The 25,554-nt window shown below is 40.3% G+C and overlaps 1 protein-coding gene across 1 annotated transcript in view; it reads left to right on the top strand.

The window, feature by feature from the left end:
• RAB10 (RAB10, member RAS oncogene family) overlaps window positions 1–25,554 on the top strand; it is a 61,112-nt gene that overhangs the window by 14,594 nt on the left and 20,964 nt on the right. The window contains exon 2 of the mRNA XM_045009645.1: window positions 22,146–22,206. Within this exon, the coding sequence (XP_044865580.1) occupies window positions 22,146–22,206 (61 nt within the window). The remainder of the gene's footprint in view (window positions 1–22,145; window positions 22,207–25,554) is intronic.

Consider the following 25,554-nt stretch of genomic DNA (forward strand, 5'->3'; position numbering starts at 1 on the left):
GATTTTTTTTTGGCTCTCGAGGACAGTGTTATATCGAGGTAGAGGTGTATTTTGAAAGTCCAGATCTTGCTCTTAGCTAGAAATGCCTTGCTCTAATACTGCAAATGTCCTCTAAAATGTTGAATAGGCCACAATCAATCTTGGACCCTAATATAGAGAAGGAACGCCTATAATCTAAATTATAAAAACAAAAAACACCCCAAAGCCTACTTCTTATAACTTAGGCTATGTTTTAGTCATGGGTATTTATGGTAAATGTCATGGACAGGTTACGGGCCATTAATTTTTGTTTACTGCCCATAACAGCCCATGACCTGTCCATGACATTTACTATATACCCCTGCCTAAAGCTTGGGGGTAGGGCCTTTGGGATGGGCACAGCCCAGAGGGGCGCTGAGGGGGCTGGGGCAGGCTCCCTGCCTAGCTCCATATGCTGTCTCCTCTCCATCCCAATCCCCGGTTCTGCATCTCATTGGCTGGGAGCTACGGCCAATGGACATGCAGGGGCACTGCCTGCGGGCGGAGGCAGCATATGGAGCTAGAAGCGAGGGATGGGAGTTTCTGTTGCCCTTCCAGGGAGCTCCCGCCAGGTAAGCACTACCCTGCACTCCAGTCTTCAGCCCTGAGGGTGCCCCCCCCCCCCAAATAAACCCCATCTCCTGCTGCTGGAGACCTGAGACTGCCCCTGCAGCAGCCAGTGCGACTGGCCACAGGGCTGCTCAGGCAGCTCCTGGGCCAGCCACACCAGGCTGCTGCAGAAGTCACAGAGATCACAGAAAGTCACGGAATCTGTGACTTCCATGACAAACATGGAGCCTTACTTATAACTAAAGCAAAATAGACATTGTTTAGGCTGTCTAGCAGCAAGTAGTGTTTGTTTGCACATGTTCCTCCTTACTACTGGGGGAGTTCTGCAACAAAAACTTAAATTCTGTGCACGATATTTTAAAATTCTGCATATTTTTATTTGTCAAAATAACACAATATAATCACACCAGTTTCAATTATTTTGGTAATTTATTTCAAAATACCTGTCAGCAACTATGTCTGTAACAATACAGACGACAAAAAAGATTCAGGAAACGTCTTTTGACACCAAAAGCTTGGGAAGTCAGGGGTAATGGAGGAGCTGAGGGAGAGGGGAGTAATTGCTGGGAAGGAGCCTGGGTATGAACTTGGAGGGTGGTTGTTGTGGGTGGGAGAAGTACAGAGCAGGTTTTTTTTGGATGGGGTGGGATTGTTATAGAGCCTCCACCGTGCGGACCCTGACTGACCTCTAGCTTCTCTCATTCAGTCAGGCACATCTGCCCCCTCCCCATGGTGCTCTGCACCCCACTCAGCCACTCTCCCCCCCTCCTCATGTGGCCCAGCATCCTCCTCCTCCACCACCTTTCCTCCCTGTCTCCATGTGGCTCTGTGACCCACCACCAGTCCCATGTGCCCCATGCTATCCATACCCCCCCATCCCATGCCTCCTGACCTAACTCCATGGGCAGGGCGCTTTGAAGAAGGCAGCTTCTTTCTCTTCCCTATCTGCAGATGAGGCTGCTCCTGCCTGGGAGTGGCAGCTCTCTGTTCTGGAACCATAGCGGCCCCTGGTGAGCAAAAGGAGTAAGTCGACAGAATGTATTTTCTGTGTGTGTCGGGAGGGGAGAGGGGGAATTCTGCATGGCACATGAATTTTGCATGTGCACAGTGGCATAAAATTTCCCAAGAAGTATCTTTCTATAAGAGTCTAAAACGCAGATTTAGGTGTTTGTGTGTGTATGTGTAGTAGGAAGAGAGCCTGACATTTTCTCATAGCTTGACTTGTGCTAACTTTGCTTGATATCAGCAAAGCTTGCCCGCTACTTTAGCTCAGGCCTCATACCAGGCCTCTGATGCAAGGGCTTGTATTTCAGGCTCTTTTCCTACTATATTCCCCCATTTTTGTCTTTTTATGGGGAGGATGTTGAATCATTGTCCCGGAGAGGCGTAATGCATGGACTGAAGATGACCCAGCGGGCTAACCACTGTTTCAGGAGGCTGTGCAACAAAGACCACAAAATTGTATAAAGTGTCAGTCGGCCTGAACTGTCTGAAAGGTGTTCATTTTGATCCAACAGTCTGACATGAACCATTAACCAAGAGAGCAAATTTTGCTGAGAAGTTTGAAGGACTGGATCCTGCTAGGGTCTCCATAAGAGAGGTTGTAGGGGACACCTGGTAAGCTTAAGCAAGTGTAGACTGTTGTATTGTGATTTCTCTAATGCTTTTGTCCTAAAGTAAATGTACTGTGCATTGTAAAGGCTGTGTGGTCATCTCTCCACTGACATACTGCTGTCACAAATAAAAACTTAGGCTAGCAATACAGCAGTTGGGGGCAGCTATATACAACACTGACGCAGCTCAAGCTGGTAAGGAAACAAGCTTCGATATTAAACTTCAAAGGAGTCATGAATATTGTTTTTAAAGAAAAGTTAATAGCCTTCAAATTATGGTGGTTGCTGTGTTGGCAATGTTGTTGTTACTAAGGCAAACAAGTTGAACTTTTTTTTTAAACTATGCTGTCAGTCTAAGTGGCTATATAAGAAGTATTTTGAAATGTCAGGTCCTTTGGCATCTCAAATTGGTCATCCCAAGTTAGTGAATACTCCTGACCTTAATCTATATGTGCTTCAGTTCCCCATCTGTATGAGTCTACTACCCACTCATCTCACAGGGTGGTTGTGAAAATTTTATTTAATGGTTGTGTGTGAAGCACTCAGATTCTACAATGATGACTTAATTTGCTTTTCTTTGTCCGTCTCTGAGCTCCTTAAATTCCTACTTAGTGAATTTAAAACTGGGCGGCACTTTAAGTATGCATGGGCTAGAATTGACAGTGCAAAAGTTGACATCTTCAGTCTCAAGTCTAATACAGAAATTTTATAGGAAGATTGTCAGGAGTAATAGTTCTTAATCTAGTGGTTCTTCTGGCATGAAAGCTTAACTAGCATCAAATAGTACAGTATCTGGGATGAAAACTGAATAGTACATGGAATAAACTAGAGCATTCTTGTACTGTAAACACTAAAACACTGGATTAGATGACATATTTCTCCAATGCAGAGGAGAAATAACTTTTCAGATGGCTTCCATCCAGATGAAACTATCTTTGCATGGAACGCTTGCGTATAATGGTCTGTACTTGCAAGTGTTGCATGCTATTAATTGGTGTCTGCAATGACAGTTAGTTACTTTAGAAAATTACTTTGCAGCAATCCCGTTATGGCTGTGATGCAGTTAAAACAGATTGTTTAAAACTTGTCTTTGTTTGGAAATGCATTGTGGGAAATGTTCATTGTAATGCCTTTGAGGATTTACTTTTCAAATTTAAACACTGCATCAGTATATCAAGGAATACTTTTAAAACTTAGCCAGAGTAGCTCTTGGTCATGACTCATCTTAACTAGAAGAAACTGAATACTTTCAGCTGTCTGCTTGTGCTTTTGCTGGCAGCTCACTTAGCAATATCCTCTGAAGGTAAATGTCCTTTTATAGTGCTTCCTCAGCAAGCCCTAAAGTGTCTGTATAGGGCATTCCTCTAATGAAATGGGTTTAAAGCCATGAAAGGCAGGTTTAGTTCCTCTTGTGGAAAGTGTTCCATACTTCACATAAGAAGCAAATGTCTAACTTTATTTACTCTTTTTTGTTTCACAAGCTTGAAACAATTTATATTTTAAAATGACTGTTTAATCATGTACCCTCAGAAATAAAGCCAGATTGGTTATGTATTAAAATAATTTTGTAATATTTCCTCAGAAATGATCCATTCCAGCAGTGTAGTGATCTTGTGGGTAGTTAGCAGTGTTTGAGCCCATGACCTTTATCTAAAGTAACCCCATTAGCTGGTGTGAGCACTAGGCTGGTTTCTAGGGCAGTATTGGTGGTGATTGGGGGCCTTCAACCACACAGACATCTATTGGGAAATTAACACAGGAGGGCACAGATTATCCAATAAGTTCTTGGAATGTATTGGAGACAATTTGTTTTTTATTTCAGAAGGTGGAGAAAGCTACTGGGGAGAGTGTTCTAGAGTTGATTTTGACAGGGAAGAACAGGTTGAGATTTTGAAAGTGGAAGGCAGCTTGGGTGAAAGAGTTCATGATTCTAAGGTGGGGTCGGCAGCCTTTCAGAAGTGGTGTGCTGAGTCTTCATTCATTCGCTCTAATTTAAGGTTTTGCGTGCCAGTAATACATTTTAACATTCTTAGAAGGTCTTTCTATAAGTCTATAATATATAACTAAACTACTGTTGTATGTAAAGTAAATAAGGTTTTAAAAATGTTTAAGAAGCTTCATTTAAAATGAAATAAAATGCAGAGCCCCCCAGACCAGTGGCAAGGACTCAGGCAGTGTGAGTGCCACTGAAAATCAGCTCGTGTGCCGCCTTCGGCAAGCATGCCATAGGTTGCTTACCCCTGTTCTAAGGAATAGTAGGAGGGAAAACAGCACAGTAAAGAATGGTTTTCAAGAAGGCAAATTTTAGCAAACTCAGGGAATTGGTTGGTAAGATCCCATGGGAAGCAAGTCAAAGGGGAAAGGTTGGCAGTTTGTCAATGAGACATTATTAAGGGCACAAGAGAAAATTATTCCGCTGTCTAAGAAAGATAGGAAGTATGGCAAGAGACCACCCTGACTTAACCAGAAGATCTTCAATGGTCTGAAATGCAAAAAAGAGTCCTACAGAGTGGAAATTATGTCAAATTACAAAGGGCGAATATAAACAAATACTACAAGCATGTGGGGACAAAATTAGAAAGACCAAGGCACAAAACGAGGTTACACAAACTAGAGACATAAAGGGTAACAAGAAAACAAATTATATTAGAAGCAAGAGGAAAACCAAGGACTTGTTAGGCCCGTTAATCAATGAGGGAAGTGGTAACAATAACAGAATGTGGAAATGGTAGAAGTGTTAAATGACTGTTTTGTTTGTTTTTTTACCAAAAAGTGTAGTAGCCGGCACAGAGTATACTTTTTGATAAAGCTTGCGGACAGTACCAAGCTGGGAGGGTGTGCAAGTGATTTGGAGGATAGAGTTAGAATTCAAAATGATCTGGACAAACTGGAGAAATGGTCTGAAGAAAATAGGATGAAATTCAATAAGGACAAATGCAAAGTACTCCACCTAGGGAAAATGGGAAATGACTGTCTAGGAAGGAGGACTACGGAAAGGGATCTGGGAGTCATAGTGGATCACAAGCTAAATACGAGTCAACAGTGTAACATTGTAAAAAAAAGCAAACGTCATTCTGCTATGTATTAGCAGGAGTATTGTAAGGAAGACACGAGAAGTAATTCTTCCGCACTGATTAGGCTTCAGTTGGAGTAGTGTGTCCAGTTCTGGATGCCACATTTCAGGAAAGATATGGACAAATTGGAGAAGGTTCAGAGAAGAGCAACAAAAATGATTAAAGGTCTAGAAAACATGACTTATGAGGGAAGATTGGGGGGGGCAAATTTGGGTTTGTTTAGTCTGAAGAACAGAAGACTGAGAAGGAACATAAGTTTTCAAGTACATAAACGGTTGTTACAAGGAAAAATTGTTTCCTTAACCTCTGAGGATAGGCAGGAAGCAATGGGCTTAAATTGCTGCAAGGGTGGTTTAGGTTGGACATTAGGAAAAACTTCCTACCTCTCAGGATAGCTAAGCACTGGAATAAATTGCTCAGGGAGATTGTGGAATCTCCATCATTATCTAACTTTCTGTGGTCTAGAACTATGGTCCCCCATACTTCTTCATGTTGCGCCCCCTGTACCCATAATGTAATCTGTCTGGGACCAGGGCCTTGGCTGGGGCTGAGGCAGAGCTGGGCTGGTGGCGCTCCCTCCCACCCCCATGGGGGCTGGCCTGGGCTCTGCCATGCCCTCCGACCATTCCTCTGTGCCCCCGTTGCACCACCCCCCAAACATTCATCTGTGTGCCTACCCGCTCCCCCATTGGGCCATGACCCACAGTTTGAGGACCACTGGTCTAGGAAATACTTTTGTCCTGCCTTGAGTGCAGGAGACTGGACTAGAAGAGACCTCTCTAGGTCCCTTCCAGACCTATGCAATTCTGATTCTCAACAGGTGTGCAGCAGAACTTTGGAAAAGTCACTTGTGAAGGAAAATTTTCATTTTAATGTTGTCAGAGCCAAATTTCATTTTGTGCTGTTACTCTTGTGGCGTACATGCATGAGAAGACATTGCATCAAATTTCTTATTAAAGTTTTGTGTTAATAATTTTAGCATGGAGGTGGGGTATAACCAGAGTGAAGTATTATTTCTTTCAACTACTTTATGCCACACTGCAAAATTGAATATTATCAATTTCAACTTGTGAAGTTCAAAATACCAATTGATTTCTGCTATGTTTTTGCATGCTCAGTACTACTGTAATGGGGGGCATATAAATACCAGAGATGGGGGGGTGGTGGGGTGGGAAGGAAGTGCTTTCCTGGAGAATGCGGTTTTTTCTCTGCTACCCAGTTCCTGTGTCATGTTAAGCAAGTTGCCTAAACTTAACCTTTTTTTTATAGGTGGCAGCTAATTTGTGCGTCTCTTCCAAGGTGTCTCAAAATGGTTAAAGTCTGGCAAAGTTTTTTTAATAAGCAACTGCAAATGAGCTTTTATTGAGAAGTATTAAGCCCTCTCAGGGCACGTCTTCACTGGCAATGTTAAAGCGCTGCTGCCGCAGTGCTTTAATGTGGCTTGTGTAGTCACGGCACCTCCACCCCCACAAGGGGAATAGCTCCAGCGCTAGTGCACTGTCTACACTGGCACTTTACAGCGCTGAAACTTGCAGTGCTCAGGGGGGTGTTTTTTCACACCCTGAGTGAGAAAGTTGAGGTGCTGTAAAGTGCCAGTGTAGACAAGCCCTTAATTTGTAGGATCCACTGACAGCTCTGCTTAGAATATCAGCACAGTATCTCTGGGAAGAAACACTTACAGGCCCCATGGAATAAATACATGACTCAAATTGCTACACTACTGCAAATGATACAAATAGCGGAAAGTAAGCAAAATTATTCCAATATTTCTGAAACATGTAGAAAATGGCTTTCTTGGTAATTCTTTCAAATCTAGGATTCAATCCTGGAGGATATCGGAATGATCTGAAGTATGCAAATGAGTCTGCAATAACTTAAAATCTGAACTTCCTGTGGGGACAAAAGGCAATCCCCCTGTGATGATGCTGCCCATGGGAGCTGAGATCACTCAATCAGGGTGAACTGCAAACAGAATGGGGCAAACAAACCCCAAACGCTGGTGGATATTCCAATACTTAGATTTACCAGGCCAGAACAAAACAGCTTCTATAGGACCTCACTGGTTACTCAGAAGTCCAAATAATGCAGTTCATTTAAAGTACCCAGCCTCAGGCCTCCATCCAGACACACATGTCAAACATATGAAGATAACTGAATTTTCTCATCATGTAAAAGAAAAGGTTCTTCCAACCGCAAAGGATCAGTCACACACCCAGGTCCAGTCATAACTTGGCTCTTACCCAAAATACACGCTATAGTCAATTCTTTTTAACTAAACTAAAATTTATTTAAAAAGAAGATTGGTTAAAAGATCAACACTCTCTATACATACAGACTTGAATTCAATTCTTGAGGTTCAGGTACATAGCAGAGATGAGCTTGTAGTTGCCAAAAGTCCTTTTAGAAATAGTCCATAGGTTATAGTCCAATGTCCATATTCATAGAATCATAGAATCTCAGGGTTGGAAGGGACCTCAGGAGGTCATCTAGTCCAACCCCCTGCTCAAAGCAGGACCAAACCCAACTAAATCATCCCAGCCAGGGCTTTGTCAAGCCTGACCTTAAAAACCTCTAAGGAAGGAGATTCCACTACCTCCCTAGGTAACCCATTCCAGTTCTTCACCACCCTACTAGTGAAAAAGTTTTTCCTAATATCCAACCTAATATCCAATCCAATATTCAGGGTGACTCCAGTCAGTGATTGGAGATCTCAAACCTTGTGGCTTAAAGTTTCCGCCTCTTGAACCCCAAAGCAGATCTGAGATGAAGAAGGATCGTGTCCCAGGGTTTTTGTACATTTCAAGCTTTTGGCCTGAGAAAACAATAGGCTTAACATTCCTTCTCCTAAACATCATGGCCATTAGCACAGGATAATTTATCCATTAAACAGTTCAGATACAGGTTACCACAACCTTCAAAGAGACATATAGAGAATAATACTATTTCCCTCAAGTGTCTTCCTAAATACTAATACTCCTTTTTTTGATCTTTGAATCAAAGCTATAGCAAGAGACAAGACTTGTTTCCTTACATCACAAGACCTGAGCAAACACCTCCCCTTTTACCTCTAACAATGCAGACTTGCATTTCAAAGTTGTATTCATTTACACATCTTCCTAACAGTCTTTAAATTTCTGCCATGGGTGAGGTCGGTCCATGAGTTAATTAACTCTTTTTGGCCTTGTCACCTTTCACTGAGATATTATATTGCACTCATAACGTCACACCGCCGTAAGCTGGCAATCCCTGATAAGCAAGGGGTATTTCCCAAAAGAAAAGCTCTATTTTCAGGAAGCTTACACTCTGTGGAGGTTTTTCTCAAATTATTTTCCTTTGTGGAAAATAATATTCAGATATTCAGAAAACAACACAAGACTTTCCTTCCCCTTTTCATTGACTAAAATTAGTAGCCCACTAAAGACTCCAGATTACTGAGACATTTTGATCATGGTGTGGTATTCCTATGTGCCCTGTAGTGTGTAGGTGGCTTGGAAGGGAGGTAATGCATAAGACTTCTCCAGCAGGTTATCTATGCTATGAAAACGTTTGGGAAGCCTTGCCTTAAAATGTGAGGAAATGTCGTCAAACTAGCATGCTAGCCCTTAGGGCACTACACACACATTGGCCTTCAACCACTAGTCATTTGTAAATTAAAGACCTGGATGAATCCCTTGGATCCCTATTTTCTCCCTAATTTCACATTTTGGGACAGGTTAAAGATGTTAACAAAACAGGTGACATCTGGTTGTTGGCATTTTTTTCTACTCTTTGAAGAGTTCTCAGCACAGATCAAACATTTAAATAAATCAGTTTGGAGTGCTGACAATGGAAATGCTGCCAGTTCTCGTGGTTTACGGCTGCACAGTTTACCTACTATGCTTCTCTAATGTTTGAGAGGAATGTTTGTTGCAGAAAGCAGTGTGATTTGGTAGGTGATACTGTGCCTCTTAGACCCAGTGCTTCAGAATAAGGGCACTGACTTATTGGAGAGGCCATTGTTTGGATGAGATGTCAAAGAAGGTGCTGATAACATCTTGCTACTTATCCAATAAGACTGTCAGGAAGACCCAGCTAGTCCACTGTCTTTATAAAATTTTAATTGCAATGCTGTCTGTTCAAATTCACCTGTTGGCTTCAATTGCTTATACCTTTGTTAGCACACTTTCATCTATTGAGCTAAATACTTTAGGAAGATGTAGTAGCATTGGCTTCAGTTCCCACAAGTGAAACTGAAGCTCAGAGGCTTAAGGATATGCCTGAGTTAAGAGCTAGTCAGGTGGAGAGCTGAGGATTACCAAGACCATAGGACTCCCAGTCCAAGCCTATTCGCTAAGGTTACTGTGTAGACAAGGAGTGAATTTAAAATGCACTAGCTACTCTGCATTAAGGCCTTGGCTACACTTGCCAGTTACAGCGCAATAAAGCCTCCCACAGCGCTGTACCTCACTCCCCGTCCACACTGGCAAAGCATGTACAGTGCTGTCTCCGCGGCTACAGCGCTGCTGGTACTCCACCTCCCCGAGAGGAATAACAGCTGTTGCGTATTGGCTGAGACGCTGCTGCTCCAGTGTAAATGGGGAGTAACGTTATTATGCACTGATTGACCTCCGGAAACTCCCCATAATCCTTTTAACTGAAGTGTCCTCTCTTGTTTTCTTGTGAACTTTGGAGGAGGAAGTGCCCTTTCAAAGCTCTGTTTTGGGGGCTGCTTATCAAAAAACAAACACAGCTACTGTTTGCTTTGAATGAGTGAGAGGCAGGCAGGGGGTCTGTATGGAGTACCCACAGCTAATGTGTCAAGTATCAGAGGGGCAGCCGTGTTAGTCTGGATGGATTTCCACAGACTACCACAGCTAATGTTTGCTTGAAGAGAGAGGCAGCAGGGAGGGGAAGGGGGGTTGGGGTCTGGTTTTGGTGAGTGACAGCTTATCTGGTCTATGAGGAAAAAAAGAAACAGCTGCTGTTTGCTTTCAGCGAATGAGAGGGAGGGGGGTCCTGAACTTACAAGACAGCGTGCTGACACACTCTCAGCACTCCAAAAACCCACTCTCTTCCCCCCCCCATGTTCCCTGTCACACTTCACCCTCCCCCCCCAATTTGAAAAGCACGTTGCAGCCATTTGAATGCTGGGATAGGTGCCCATAACGCATTGGGAGCGGTGCAGCTGCAAGTGTGGCCCCGACAGTGCGCTTGCAGCTGTGGACTGACTGCAGCGCTTTCTCTACTCAGCTGTACGAAGGCGGGTTTAACTCAGTGCTGTACCTCTGCAAGTGTAGCTATACCCTAACTCCCTGTGTGGACAGTCTTACAGTAGTGCCCTCAGGCAGTTAAGCTTAGTCCACTTCCAGAGTGCATAACGCTAATGCACACAAGGCACTCTTAGTGCCTAGTAAGTGTGTCCACATGGGGAGTTGATGCAGAGTAACTAGTATGCACCAGCTACTGCAGGCTTTTCCACCCATTTAGACAAGCCTACCATGGAATGTTGTGTTGTGGAACATCTTCTATGTTGCACTCCAAAAGTAGCTGATTGATGTTCACAAAGCTCTTTAGGATTAATTGTACAGTACCAACAGCATACATGAAGCTTTACAGACAAGATGGCTAGGTTCCTGCCTCAAAGAACTTGTAGTCTACGAAATCTCTACCTGGATTTGCTGGAATAAGACGCCAGGGTGGATTTGATATCTTGATTTAAATCACTAGTCAGGAAGACTCGATTTAATCATGGATTTCTACATAATAAAAGTGCATTCTTGTTGGTTATAACCTTGATACATATTCTTCACAACTCAGAGCTAGATGTAGGTTTCATTTTTAGAAGGTACGCTATACATTTAAGTGATTTAATCTTGATTACTTTTCAGAGATTAGTTTTACAGCTATATCAGAGAATGAATGATTGGTTATTTCACTTACCAAAGGTAAGCAGATAGTTCACCTCCCAATGACTTCATAAATATCTCCAATTCAACAGGTTAATCATTAATATTCGGAGGATTTTCTTGCCATGCTGTATTTTCATCCAATATTAGGGTTGGAAGAGACCTCAGGAGGTCATCTAATCCAATCCCCTGTTCAAAGCAGGACCAACCCCAACTAAATCAGTCAAGCCGGGCCTTAAAAACCTCTACGGATGGAGATTCCACCACCTCCCTAGATAACCCTAGGAAGAGACCACCACCAGACAGACATTTAAATTGTTTTATTTAATTAAAACAACAACATTATGTATTCTGGATTTTTTTTCTTCAGCAGCAAACATGTAATTTTAACAAAACAAACATATGAATTTTTGTATTTAGTTAAACATTCAAGTTTTTTTTAAATCAAGTTTTTGTTAAAATTGTTTAACTAAAATAGTTAAATGAAACAGATTTAAAAAAAACCCTCAAAATTAAATCAGCTGTGTCAGCCAGATCAACATGAGAAACTTAAAATATTGGCTTCTGCAGCTAACTCAGTTGTCTTCACCTTCATTTTCCTGTTTGTTCATAATCTAGAAAAGAAAAACAAGCTTTCCTGCTTTTTCAGGTCCCAAACGATTTCTCAATTTTAGAATGAATTAGTCCAAACGAAGAAAACATTCTTTCTACGCTGGCAGAAGAAGCTACTGCTTTAAGTGAGATTATCACTTCAGCATCTCTGAATCCAAGTGCTTAAGTGACCTCCACTAGTTCACTGGTGTGACTTTCTTTAAAACATCAGCAAACATATTTCTTGAATGGTTCACCCTTAGCTCTGAAGTTTCATATAGTTGATATTATGGAGGGATGATTGCTGGATGTCCATGTCATAGCCAACTCCTCTTCTTCAGCTGTTAAGGTTTGACCCTGGTACTGAGCGTTGAGAATAGTTCCAAGAAAATGAGCTGGAGATAATGCTTGTCCCTTTTGCTTTTTTTAATGCTTGTAATTTAACTCTGTCATTGCATATTTCTCTTTTTAAGATCTCACTCAGTTCCTTCCAAATTTCAGCAATAAAACAGCTATTTCCCTGCATTTTGTTCAAGCCTACAGAAATAGGCTTTAGTGTACTCAGCATGTGTTCAACATTTCTCTTAAGCCCAATGTTGAGAACTTTAGCTGTGACAGTGGTATCTATTTTTTCACAATTTTGTTCAAACTGTCATCAGTTTAGGCCAGTTCTTGATATAGTTCTCAAAACAGTCCACTACTGAGTTCCATCACACACCTTGTTGGGAGAGTTAGCTTGGTTCCTCCACTGTTTTCAGAGTAGCTGCTACAAAGTGGTTGTTACGGAAGTATTTTGCAATTTCAACAACATTAGCCTTTATTTCTGGAACACTGAAGTCTTTGGCTAGGAGGTGCATCAAATGAGCACTGCAACCATATGTTATTAGCTTGGGACTCTTTCTTCTAAATTTCTTCTCATCTTGGATACATTTGCAGCATTGTCTGTGACCAAGCTGCATACTAGACATTTGATTTTTTTTTCCAGTTTGTTATAGCTTTTACTGCTGCTACTTGTAAGTATTGTGTGTGCATTTCCTGATGTATCAATTGTTTCTGTAAGGAAGACCTTCCCTTCTTCTGTTGTCACACAAGCACATACAACAGGACCATTGTGGACATTGCTCCACCCATCAAGACTCAGGTTAACAATTTTGCTCTCTAGACCTTTTGCACACTGCTCAATTTCTCTTTCATACACTTTATCCAGCAATTTGCCTGCGAACATTTGCTCTGTTGGGTGGACTGTATCCTGGTCTTAATGAAGTGTGGGTTCTCAATTATACGGAAAGGAGAGTTTGTTGCATAAACAAACTGGGCAATTTTTTCATCAATTACCTCTTTTTGTAATCTGCTGGTTCTTCTCACAAATTTATCTATGGTGGTTTCTGGATGATGGAGATTTTGCTACAGGTGATATACTGTGGCTATGTGATATACATGATGTGACTGAAACACTGTCATTGGCAGATAACTCTGAAACTATAGAAAATGATGGTGATCTTGAAGGTTGATGGTCTTCTAAAAAAAATAAGTCAATGCAGCTATTTAATTATTATTACCATACTGCTCATTTAGTATTACTCATTGCATTCACTGATAGAGTACTACTTTAAAGGTGAAATTGTAAAAGGAAGATTATTTTAGCTATTTATTTTTTTATCACCACTCCGTCTAAAATGATAGTTCCACAGAGTAAAAACTATATATTTTTTGCTCAAACATGATAATTCAAGAATAGTCCAGAAAGAAGACAGGCAGTCCTTAAGAAAAGTATGAAATAAAAAAGTTTGCCAACCTGAAGATTCTGCATGTTCAGACATGTTCCTTCCATCATCTTCAACACAGCTTCCTCCTGAGAAGGAACACTTCTCATGGTGTTGTTTCTGGCAATCAGCCCTTGCATTTCTTTGTTGCACCGTTTGCATTTTGCACCCATGCCTGTCTTACCCACAAGTGGAGGAACTTCATTTAAAATATTCCCAAACTGCGTCTCTCTTATGGCCTGCTGCCATGATAGTTTTTCCCTTCTAGTGAGAGAATGGTATGGTAGATCTCAAATCAATGAAGGACACACTCAGACCTCAAGACTTCTGGAATATGCTGCTCAAACAGTTTCACTTTTGTTTCTACTGCCTGTCCCGCCTCACATTTATCTCCAGACGATTTCTCCTTGTCCAGATCTATTCTGCCCTCAACAATCTTATAGTCATTGAACTTTTTGAAACTTTGCACTTTTAGAGAGAGGTAAGGGATTGATGCTCTGTACACAAATTTGCAGAGGGAAAATAGGGTTGAGGTCTGTTATTTCTCACCTCTGTATATCCACAGTTCGAGAACTGCAAAGCCAAACATCTTTAGTATCTTCTAGACTGTGGATTGAGTCCCATTGGATAGATAGAAAGATTAACCTAAATCTAAACAGAAGCCCTTGGAACCCCATAAGATTGGGTCCCTAATCCATCAACTGTTGGAACTCCATTTACAAAACTTTTCTTAAACATTACATGAATATATTCTCATACTATAGAATTAGAATTTATAATTCCTATTCCGTGAGGGATAGCTCAGTGGTTTGAGCATTGGACTGCTAAATCCAGGGTCGTGAGTTCAATCCTTGAGGGGGCCACTTAGGGATCTGAGACCAAAATCAGTACTTGGCACTGCTAGTGAAGGCAGGGGGGTGGACTCCATGACCTTTCAGGGTCCGTTCCAGTTCTAGGAGATAGGTATATCTCCATATGTATATAATGCATCTTAATTAAACCTATCTTTTTCTCAAAAAGCATTTTATCAAAAAATCTGATTTAAATAAAAAAAATCCAATTTTGTTGAATTTTTTTAAAATAACTGATTTTTATCCACCCTGTAAGACACTGTATACTCTTATGCCAACAAGGTTTCCTTTGGATGTCAGGATTATAACCAAATTTGACGATTCTCATTTTTAGATCCTAAATATATCATCCTTTGTGTTTGGGGGAGGGAATTGGGGAGAGACTGTTATAAGAGACTTTTTTTTTCTTCTTTTTAATGAGAATTCTCTTTCCCAATATGGAGATAGCTGAGTGTTCTCAATCAGTTTCCCAGGAGATCTGATATGTGGCTGAAGAGTTTTGGCTTCCTCCTAATTATTCACCCAGCATTTCCCAGCCAATGGAGCACAGTTGTCAGACATCATCCAGTAGCGCTCTAAGAGATGGGTGAGACTAGCACTTCTCATCTCCTTCATTCTGGGATTGACTGCACCTTATTCTGCTTGCAAGGAATTGAGTTGCTGAGGTGACTCACTTTAGGTTCTCATGGACCTTTGCAGCATATGGGAATAGCAGAATTCCACATAACATCCAGGATTCTTGCCTCCTGCTTTTGGGAAGACACCCACTGTCTAGGAAATTTAATGTGGATAAATGTAAAGTAATGCACATTGGAAAAAATAACCCCAACTATACATACAACATGATGGTGGCTAATTTAGCTACAACGAGTCAGGGAAAAGATCTTGGCGTCATCGTGGATAGTTCTCTGAAGATGTCCACGCAGTGTGCAGAGGCGGTCAAAAAAGCAAACAGGATGTTAGGTATCATTAAAAAGGGGATAGAGAATAAGACTAAGAATATATTATTGCCCTTATATAAATCCATGGTACGCCCACATCTCGAATACTGTGTACAGATGTGGTCTCCTCACCTCAAAAAAGATATTCTAGCACTAGAAAAGGTTCAGAAAAGGGCAACTAAAATGATTAGGGGTTTAGAGAGGGTCCCATATGAGGAAAGATTAAAGAGGCTAGGACTCTTCAGCTTGGAAAAGAGAAGACTAAGGGAGGACATGATAGAGGTATATAAAATCATGAGTGATGTTGAGAAAGTGGATAAGGAAAAGTTATTTACTTATTCCCATAATACAAGAACTAGGGGTCACCAAATGAAATTAATAGGCAGCAGGTTTAAAACAAATAAAAGGAAGTTCTTCTTCACGCAGTGCACAGTCAACTTGTGGAACTCCTTACCTGAGGAGGTTGTGAAGGCTAGGACTATAACAGTGTTTAAAAGAGAACTGGATAAATTCATGGTGGCTAAGTCCATAAATGGCTATTAGCCAGAATGGGTAAGAATGGTGTCCCTAGCCTCTGTTCGTCAGAGGATGGAGATGGATGGCAGGAGAGAGATCACTTGATCATTGCCTGTTAGGTTCACTCCCTCTGGGGCACCTGGCATTGGCCACTGTCGGTAGACAGATACTGGGCTAGATGGACCTTTGGTCTGACCCGGTACGGCCTTTCTTATGTTCTTATGATATCTGTAGTAGAACTTTTGCTTTGATGCTTCTTATCAACAGGGTTCCAGATCTTTTTGAGCTAAGAGGCACAAATACAACATAGCTTTACTAAAAGAGCAGATAATGTATCCCAAAGACTAACTGCTTACTGTGTTTTTGGGTTCTGGTCTTGTATCAGGCTTTCAGTGGTTTAGAAGCTGTTCAGTCCTTATGCTTCCGGAAGTCAATTCAGTGTAGAATTCCATACAAAAAAACTACATGAAAATAATGAAGGTTTCAAAGCGAACCACTTTAAGTATCAGAGGGGTAGCCGTGTTAGTCTGGATCTGTAAAAGCAGCAAAGAATCCTGTTAGTCAATAAGGTGCCACAGGATTCTTTGCCACTTTAATTTAGGAAAATAGCTAAATTAAGGTTCCATGGGCAGCTTATCTCTGCCTCTTGTGCAGTCAATTTTAGATCTTGCAGAAAAGATCACATGTTGGGTGGTGAAGGAGTTATGGGGCCACACATTACAAGGAGGGTAACAAATATTGATTATCCAACCTGAATGAATGAATTGGAGGTTCTGTGGGAGAACAGCATGTGATGGACTGCATGTGATCAGTCAGTCTGTAGGACAGAATTAAGATAGCATGCTCTGCCTAAATATTGTCACTACTTCATTTTTAAATTGCTAAACTTTTTTTTAACCTTAATGCTTTGTCTTGTGTGATATGTGCTTAGAGTGGGTAAACAATGATATAACTTTAAAAAATGTAACTGAATTCAAACAGTATATGAAGATGTCCTATCCTGATTTAGTTGCTTTCAGTATTATACCTGCAGATACTTGTAGAATTTAAATAACAAACGCATTGCCTATAGTTCTTTCTAGCAGCTCTGTCAGAAAATCAGTGGTTTTCTGACTGGTGGCCATTCTTAGCACAAACTGATTTAGGTTGTAATTCTGTTTCTTAGTCATTTGCTCTTCTTCCAAGGTGAAATAAAGCAAAGTTAATGTCCTTTTTAACTACCCTTTTACAGCTTGATGAAGCTGCAGTTCAGAATCCTGGACTATCATTTTTAGATTGGGTTTTTTAGTTAAAAGTAAATGTTTAAAATATTCTGCATAAAATAAGGCACAAGATATTCTTGGAAAAGGTGTTCCCGAGTATGTAACAACTTGCTGACTAGCAGTGGAGTGCTTTTTGAGTGAGCTCACCCATGAGACCTTCCTTAAGCAGAATTCCTCTATCAGATGCAGCCTTTTCCAAAGGTAGCAGAATCTTCAAGGGGAAACTGGCATGCTGTTCTCCAGCCCCAGGCCAGTTTCAGTGACTTTAGTTTACAACCAAAGGCCAATATATTCAGGTGAATTAAATCTCAAATAGGCCTTGTGACAGCATCCTGAGGCCCATGTAGCTCTCCCTAAACTGTGGAGTTGGTTCCCTTTAATCTGTGGCATTCTGATGCAGCACAGTCAGATGTAGTGGCAACTTCATCTAGATTTTTCTAGGAGTGTCTGAATTATGAAATTAACTATAAAACATGGTGGTTGATTTGTCTGTTATGGTCTCCACTTCCAATTTTATATGTCACAGAGATTGTATTGACAGAGCATAACTGCATCAGAAATCGTTGGATGGAAGGAAAAGCTGGGAGTTTTGGCAAATGGGTAGGAGATATTTAGCTTCTAGCATGGAGACACATGGAGGAAGTTTGGAATTTTGGGAGCACTAGTTAGCTGTTTCTGCTAAACTGATGCACAGTAGAACTTTGAAACCTAAACCTAAATTAAATATCAGTTAAATAGATCCCACTGCCTCTCTGGTATGTCCATAGCTGTCAGGACTAAAACACTAATTTTGTTTTTTCTTCAGTTAGTGTAGATAGCTATGAAACAGACTTAAATTCAGCACATCTGTCCCAGTTTTCTGCATGTAACTTGCCCTGTGTTGCTCTTTTAAACTGATTTTCACCCCGATTATGACTTTGCAGAAATCTGGAACCTAAAACTTATGGCAACTTTCATGAAACAGTCTGCCTCAGTCACTTATCCAGCAAATTGTTTGAAATTGCTAAAACTTGGGGAGAAGCTGTGGTTTTTTAAAAAAAAATTTGGGGGGGAGGGGGAGATTGGTTATTTTTTAAAATAAATCTATACATTACTTTTCAGATAAGCCAGTGTGCTTTCTATAAAGAGTCTAAAGCAAATGTGCAGGGGTTTAAATGGAATATAGTCACTACAACAGGTCCATTGAGGCATGTGTATATACTTTAGCCTTGTACTCTCTTAACATACTAAAGACCTTCCAAAAAATACATGGGTAGCTGAAATCTGCCTCAGAAAGGCTTTTTACCTCTAAGGTTTTTATGCTGCACATAGTCTCAGACTGCTATTTTTACATTCAAATGGTAATAAAGCCAAAACAAATGCTCACTTTGTCCTTTTCTTGTTAAACCTAATCTTTGAAGCTGTAATTGGTAGTTGAAAAATACTTCTGTTGCACTGTTAGCCCATGATTGCGAGTGGTTCAAGCTTCTTTCTAGTGCCTGAGGAGGGGACTAAAACATTCAAAAGTGGGGAGAGGAAAGGGCCTCATGAGTGTGCTCTCACCAGACCCTACTATCTGGGTCTTGTACTGTGCCCTTTTATAAGTATCTGAGTTCCTGTTAAGGTGCTGTTCTCAGTAATATGGAAACTTCTCAACTACCAAAATTAGTTTGCTTCTCCTCCGCTTCGGAATGGTTTAGCCTTCCTCAGGGAGTCTGTGACTACTTGGCTTTTCCTAGAGGATCTGCTTCTGTAGACAAGCCTGGTAGACTTTAAAATGAGTTACTGGACACGAAGTAAATATTAGGACAAATGATAAAATTTGCAAAAGTCTAACTTAATCTTTGCAGTGAGAAAGCAGAACACTTAACATGCAGACATTGTGTACAGTATGAAGTACAGTATTCCATTTAACTAGAGGCTACATGCCTTCGTCTTGAAGCCTTGTCTCTTTGTCAAATTCTCCTACAGTCTTCAGGTTGGGAAAACAGGTGACACTGAGTTGTTAGACAAATATGCAGTGTAACAAGATAGGTGGCCCATTTTGCCTAAGTAATATCTTTTATCCACTAATGTGTAACACAGCACTCTGGATAACTCATTTCTACATTCCTACCCAGAAACAAACCTAAAATCTATTCCTACTGTGATCTCAGTGGCTATGCAGTGAATATTGTGATATGGTCTTAAGTTACCAAAGTGTGGATTGTTCTCATATCCTTTAAACCCCCCGCCCCCCCAAGCAATTTTGGTTCTTTTGAAATGACTGATGCTCAAGGTCAGTGTACTTTACCACTTTTCTACTTAGCAAAGATGGTAAAATTTGAGCAGCCAGGTGAGGTTAATCTCAAAGCTGTATTCTTTTGGAACATGTTTCAGAGATATCATATTCTAAAACTGACTTTTTTGATGGTTCCTATGCGAAGATGATAGGTTTTGATAGGCAGTTCTAATTTATAAGGAACCAACAACAAATGTGCTAGTTGCTTAACTGAGCAGATGGTGTATAATGGAGTGCATGTAACACGCACAGCATAGCTGCTGATCTTCTGGGACATTTTGATGATTTTTAGTAGTGTAAATTAACTTGTAATGCAGCACAGAACATGAGCATTCACGGAAAGCCAGGTACAAGGAGTGCTAAGATCCTCTTGTGGGGAATTGCAAGTGGAACTTCTGGTTTCTTGCTGTTTTGCTCATGAAGAACGATTGAATAAATTTATCAAAAAGTACTGCATGAGATGTCAGTGTCACAGTTCAAGTTTCTTAACACACACAGGTAGCATGCAATGTATGGGTATTAATGCAAATTTGTAGTGAGAGACTGTTGGAGCGAAAACTCACTTTGCGCATGACGAAATTCTGGATTTGACTGCCCTGCCATCCATAGGAGATGATCTAAAAATACTATTAATCCATGCCAGCTTGTGCCAACACTGACCATGATTCTGCTCATGTCCTCCAATACTGATGCTTAAGATAAAATCCGTTCCCGCATACCATCCTTAGAACAATAGGGAGTAAAAGATAATTTGTACCAGCTATTATATGCACTTCAGTGAAATACTTCTGCTCCTTCAACTGACAAGTTTCTTGTCAAGATGAGTTTAGATTTCAATAATTGTAAACTGAAATGTGGAAAAAAACCAATTGTTATGACCTGAATCTTGTATGACTTTTTTGGGTTGCAATTTAGTTTAGAAATTTTCTTTTGAACAAAATAGTCTTTTGGAGGTTTTTTGGTTTTGTTTTTTTTAAATCAACTGCCAAGATCAGTGTTAGAGGAATTGTCCTTCTGGAGACTTCCAGTGCATCTAGTCCGGGAGCTTTCCCAAACAGATTTCATGGATTTGAATGCACTTAGTTTCCCTCTTTTATTTTTATTTCACTTTTTTGCCCTCTATTCCTTATTTTAGTTGCAGGGAGAACCACAAGTATAAACCAAACCTAAACTTAAGCAGTCATGTGTTAGGCTTCCTGTGGCCTATTATTCTAGTGTGAGAACCTTCCACATCAAATCCACTAGCAGTGGAAAAGTCCCTAGTGGATTTTGAAGTCTCTGGCTCTTCTCCCTTAAATGTCTGCCTTCATATGCAGACAGGCTGAACCTGATATCTCTGAAACACTCTGGGGAATGTGTGATGTGGGGGTTGTTTTTTTTGTAGCAACCTTGGAACTTTTTTTTTAGTACTCCAATTCAGTGTTTATGCTGAATAACTTTATTGATCAGTATCGGCTTGGTCTGAATGCTTTCCTCTGGTGGAATATGAACATAATCACCAAGCAAGATTGAAGCCTTCAGTGTGACTAGGTTTCTCTGCCAAACATGTCAGAATTACACTTGGTTTCAAAGCTAAGTACTCATGCCTTTGCCATAACTTAATCTCTGAATCAGTTTTTAGTTCTAGTTGCTGTTTTAACAAAAACAAAACAACCCTCCCCCCCCCCACCTCTTCCCACTTTACTGCTGAAGATGACCTGTGGTGTTCCTAACAGAAGTGTTTTACCCAAGGCTCCATTAAATCAGTGTCCGGTTTCGAAAGCCATTCCAGAGGAGATCACTTGTATTGGAGTGTGACTAGTTGAAAGTCAGAAGTATATGCATGTCATAAAAGGAATAACTGAAGTGGAATGTTTACAAAATGACTTTGATGTACCTTGGGTTTTGCAATAACAAATATCCAGTGCTACATAATAACTTGTATCAAAAGTTAAATCATCCATATTTCTAATGCTAGTCAGTGCCCAGAGACTACAGTGGAGAATTTTGTAAGTTAAAGAAACAGTGAAAGCAGTAGTCCAGACAAGACCATACTTTTTAGGCCAACCTTGTAACAAATGTGAAGGCCTTATAATTGTAAAAAGTGGGTTACTTTGAATATGACTAGCAAAGAAAAATAAGCTTGTCCTTATTCTGTAGCTTTGATATTTTATGTAATATCTCTTGGTTTTAAAGTTTCTGATCTGTTTTACTTTAGAAACTCAGGTTCTGACTAGGTTAGATATTAAGCTGCAGAGCTAGTGAAATGGTGATGTCACAAGAGCCAAGAGTGAAAGTGTGCAGTTGACTAAAATTCGCTTCATTGTTGTTCAATAGCTGTTTAACACCTGCATGACTTGAATTATTAGCCTTTTGAATAAAGTCTTTGTTTAATGCAGTACTTCTTGGCTATTTCAGTTAAGGTGTTAAAACTCCAACATCCCAAGACCTCCCAGAAGTTCTCCAGCAAAATCAGAACAATATTTCTAATATGAAAACTTGGTCTGCCTTCAAAACTTTTTAAAAATCCTTTGCTAATCACCTTCAAAATATGTTATGCCACCTTCAAGCAGCTTTTTAAAATTGATATAGCTAGACCACTCTCTGGGGTCTTGTATGCCAAGAAAGCTCCCACCAGTGCAGCTACTAGTCAAGCTGTACTGGTGGATCTCAAGTGTAGAAAAGGTTCCACTGTCCTCATCTTCCCTGCCTTGTTAGTTAAACCTGCTCCTTCTGCCTAGAACAGTGTCTGACAAGTCTGTCCAAATGTGGAACTGTTTTTTTAGAAGTATTTCTAAAGCTTTTTTTCCTTCGTTTCGTAGGGATAGACTTCAAGATCAAAACAGTGGAATTACAAGGAAAGAAGATCAAGCTTCAGATATGGTAAGTGACATCCTAGAACTTGTACTGCCAACATAATTATGATATGGTTCCTAAGATAGTTTAGCTGAGCTAAACTACATAATGGTTTCTAGTCCTATCAAGATGGATTGCCTTATGTGAATATCCATATGCATTGTTGCTTAAACTTCTTTTTCAGAAAGTAGGAGGAGAACATTAAAATCAGTAGAGATTTCCGTCTAGGTACTTTGCCTATCTCGAGTATAATGTCATGAATGCATTGTGTGTTTCTGATACAGTGATGAAGGTTCATCAATAGGTTTATGGAATTTTCTTAAAGGTTATGACAGCAGAGTTAGAAACAAGAAAAATTAAGTGATTTAAAACTTTGCAGGGGTTAGAAGCACAGTACTAATTCATATTACTTTTCTGAAATATTGAAGGAAATTGTACCTTAATTTTGTTAAAAGTTCAATGCATTTCAATAGGGACAGTAGCTGCATTTAATTTGCAGGTTATTAGCAACTCTTCTCTGAATGTTTGAAAACTGGGACTGCTGATAGTCCATGGTTTTGTGGGAAGTGTTTAAAACTGATTCTTCAACAATGAACTGTATTAGTTTATAATATGCGGAATTGGCTTGTATTTTATAACTTAAATTTGTGTAGATCAAATAAGGCCATGACTGGGGACACAATAAATCTGTAGAAGCAGCAAAGAATCCTGTGGCACCTTATAGACTAACAGACGTTTTGCAGCATGAGCTTTCGTGGGTGAATACCCACTTCTTCAGATGCAAGAAGTGGGTATTCACCCACGAAAGCTCATGCTGCAAAACGTCTGTTAGTCTATAAGGTGCCACAGGATTCTTTGCTGCTTCTACAGAACCAGACTAACACGGCTACCCCTCTGATAATAAATCTGTAATTCTGGTAATACCTGCAGACTTCTGCATCACCAAGAATTTGTAAGATGTCTGTATAATTTTTCTGTTTGGCCTCCTACACAATATCTTACCATAATAAGACATGTAAAGCATAAATACTTAATTGGCTGGTGAGCTTTTTAATACAAACTCCCATGTAAAGCAAACTATATTTAAAACAAAAAAACCCACTTCCTCAGGAAGCGGCTTTCCCCGTCCACTCTGATGACCCTAACTGATGGTTCTTTCATATGTAGTAGCTTTCCTAAAAAAATGGGGTGGGATAAAGATGATATAGTTTATGTGGGTACTGACAGTCTAGGGGCAGCCTTCTCTGGTCAGTTTGCTTGGACTCCCTTTTCTCAGCCAGGTGCACTCTCTGCTTCTTTGGTTGTCTAACTTCCGATTAATCTGCCCACTTCCCTGCTCTGCAGTACAGGCTAAAGAAGAATTTGGTGATTCTGCAGAGCAGGGTAATAGCCTTTTACTTTCATATTCCTGTTTAATGTTCCCATCCATGCCTGTATTGCTCCTACGGCAAAGGACTTTGTCAGCAAGAGCATAAACATATGAAACTGATGCAGCCCTAACCAACTCCAGGCTGTGTCAAAAGGGATGCACCATTCAGGATTAATGCATGTAAGATGGGTGAGGAGAGGGAGGGAGCCTAAAACTTCACTTCCACTTGTTGCTTTAGCAGAGGCATTTTAGTTCGTTCCTGAATTTTTGTCTGTGTACCATTATTTTAGAGTGAATCTTGTTTCCTTTTCACAGCTGCTGTCTTCTGCTTCTGTGTAAGCTGTAACAGACTTTGCACCAGAATATGGAGTGTACATTTTTCTTTGCATTTCCTGGGACAAAGTGAAAACAGTTATTTACCTTATAGGGTTGCTTATAAAGATTGAAGTTGGCACACAACACTTTTCAGGTTCAAGGTATTACCATGCTGCTTGTGTTCTAGCCAGAGGGAAGTGTCTGTGTTGGGAAGAACTTATAGAAATTCAGTCAATTTGATATTTATTGCACCACATGTAAACCCAATAAACTGATGACCCTGCTAATTAACATGCTTTGTATCCTGAACATTATCACCTCTTTTTACACACCATGTCTTCTTTAGCATTTTGCCTAAAAAATGTCCTTTATCTTCTAGGAATACCTCTGAACATATCCAGGATAACAGGGTCAGTAGCAATAAGCAACAGTTGTTACAAAGAACAGATTATACCAGGCAAAGTTGATTGCCTTTTTAGATAGAAATACAAAGCTAGTGGATGAAGAAACACTAATCCCTGTTGAATCACTTGAGCATCTCTGTAGTCAAAAGTAAATCTAAATGAACAGTTTCAGTGAGGGCATTATCACTTGGATTGGAAAGAGTTGGAAAACAAGCTAACAATAAAAGGAATATTGTGAAGGGGAAGGTGTCTAACAAGGTTCAATTTGTAAAGCTGCCCACTAGAGCAGAATCTAATGAACGCAAAGGGTAAAAACGGGACTTTAAGTTTGCAGATAATAAAATGGGGAAGAGTTGTGAATTGAAGTATCAAGGTGATTTAAGGAGGTTTAAAAACTATGGACAGAAAATGGAATGCAACTTGGAAGAATGCCAGATAATACGTCATGGGGAAATTCAAGACACTCACTGAAGACAGAGAAGATTATGAAACAGTAATGCTGAAAGAGACATAGGAATGTTGGTCTGCAAACTAGACGTAGGTTTTCAATATTGTAATGCAATAAAGGCAAAACTTTTTAGGAATAACAAAAAATAAGGTCCTTAAGGAGAAGAATTGTGGATGCTGGCTGTTACTACAGCCTGGGGATCTTTGGATCTAAAATCATGAGCTTTTGTTACCTCAGCTAAAGAAGTAGGTTCTAAAAGTTGTTGTAGACTCAACCCTCTTGACAATGAAGAGCCTCTAGAAAGGGACAGCTACACTTGAAAAATAGAATGAGGGGCTATAACAAAGTCATGGGATGACTTCTTAAAGATTCAGGATGTCTTTGGGGAAAAAAGCTTTTAGCAGATACGAGGTGAAAGAATGTGGAGTAATATTTGCAGAGGTGGAAAGCCTAGTTCTACAGAAATCTAAAACAAGACAGGACAAGACTCCAAGCAGTCTGATTTAGTGCTTAGATTGCTGTGCTGGGATTTGGAAGAGCTGGAGTCTATTTCCAGTTCTGGCCCTGACTGGTGTGTAACTTTGAGCACGTCATTTGAACTCTACCCATTTCTCCTACCGCTCATTTTGTCTTGTCTACTTAGTCCCTGCCTTGAGGAATTTAGCCTCAGTATTTTTACAGCACCTAGTACAATAAGGCTTCATTTTCTAGATCTAACAATACAAATATACAAAATAGTTCTTCTCTGAAAGGCTTATGGACTAGATCAGGGGTAGGCAACCTATGGCATGGGTGCTGAAGGCGGCACGCAAGCTAATTTTCAGTGGCACTCACGCTGC

The sequence above is a fragment of the Mauremys mutica genome, chromosome 3 (assembly GCF_020497125.1).
Source record: "Mauremys mutica isolate MM-2020 ecotype Southern chromosome 3, ASM2049712v1, whole genome shotgun sequence".
NCBI classification, from domain to species: Eukaryota; Metazoa; Chordata; order Testudines; family Geoemydidae; genus Mauremys; species Mauremys mutica.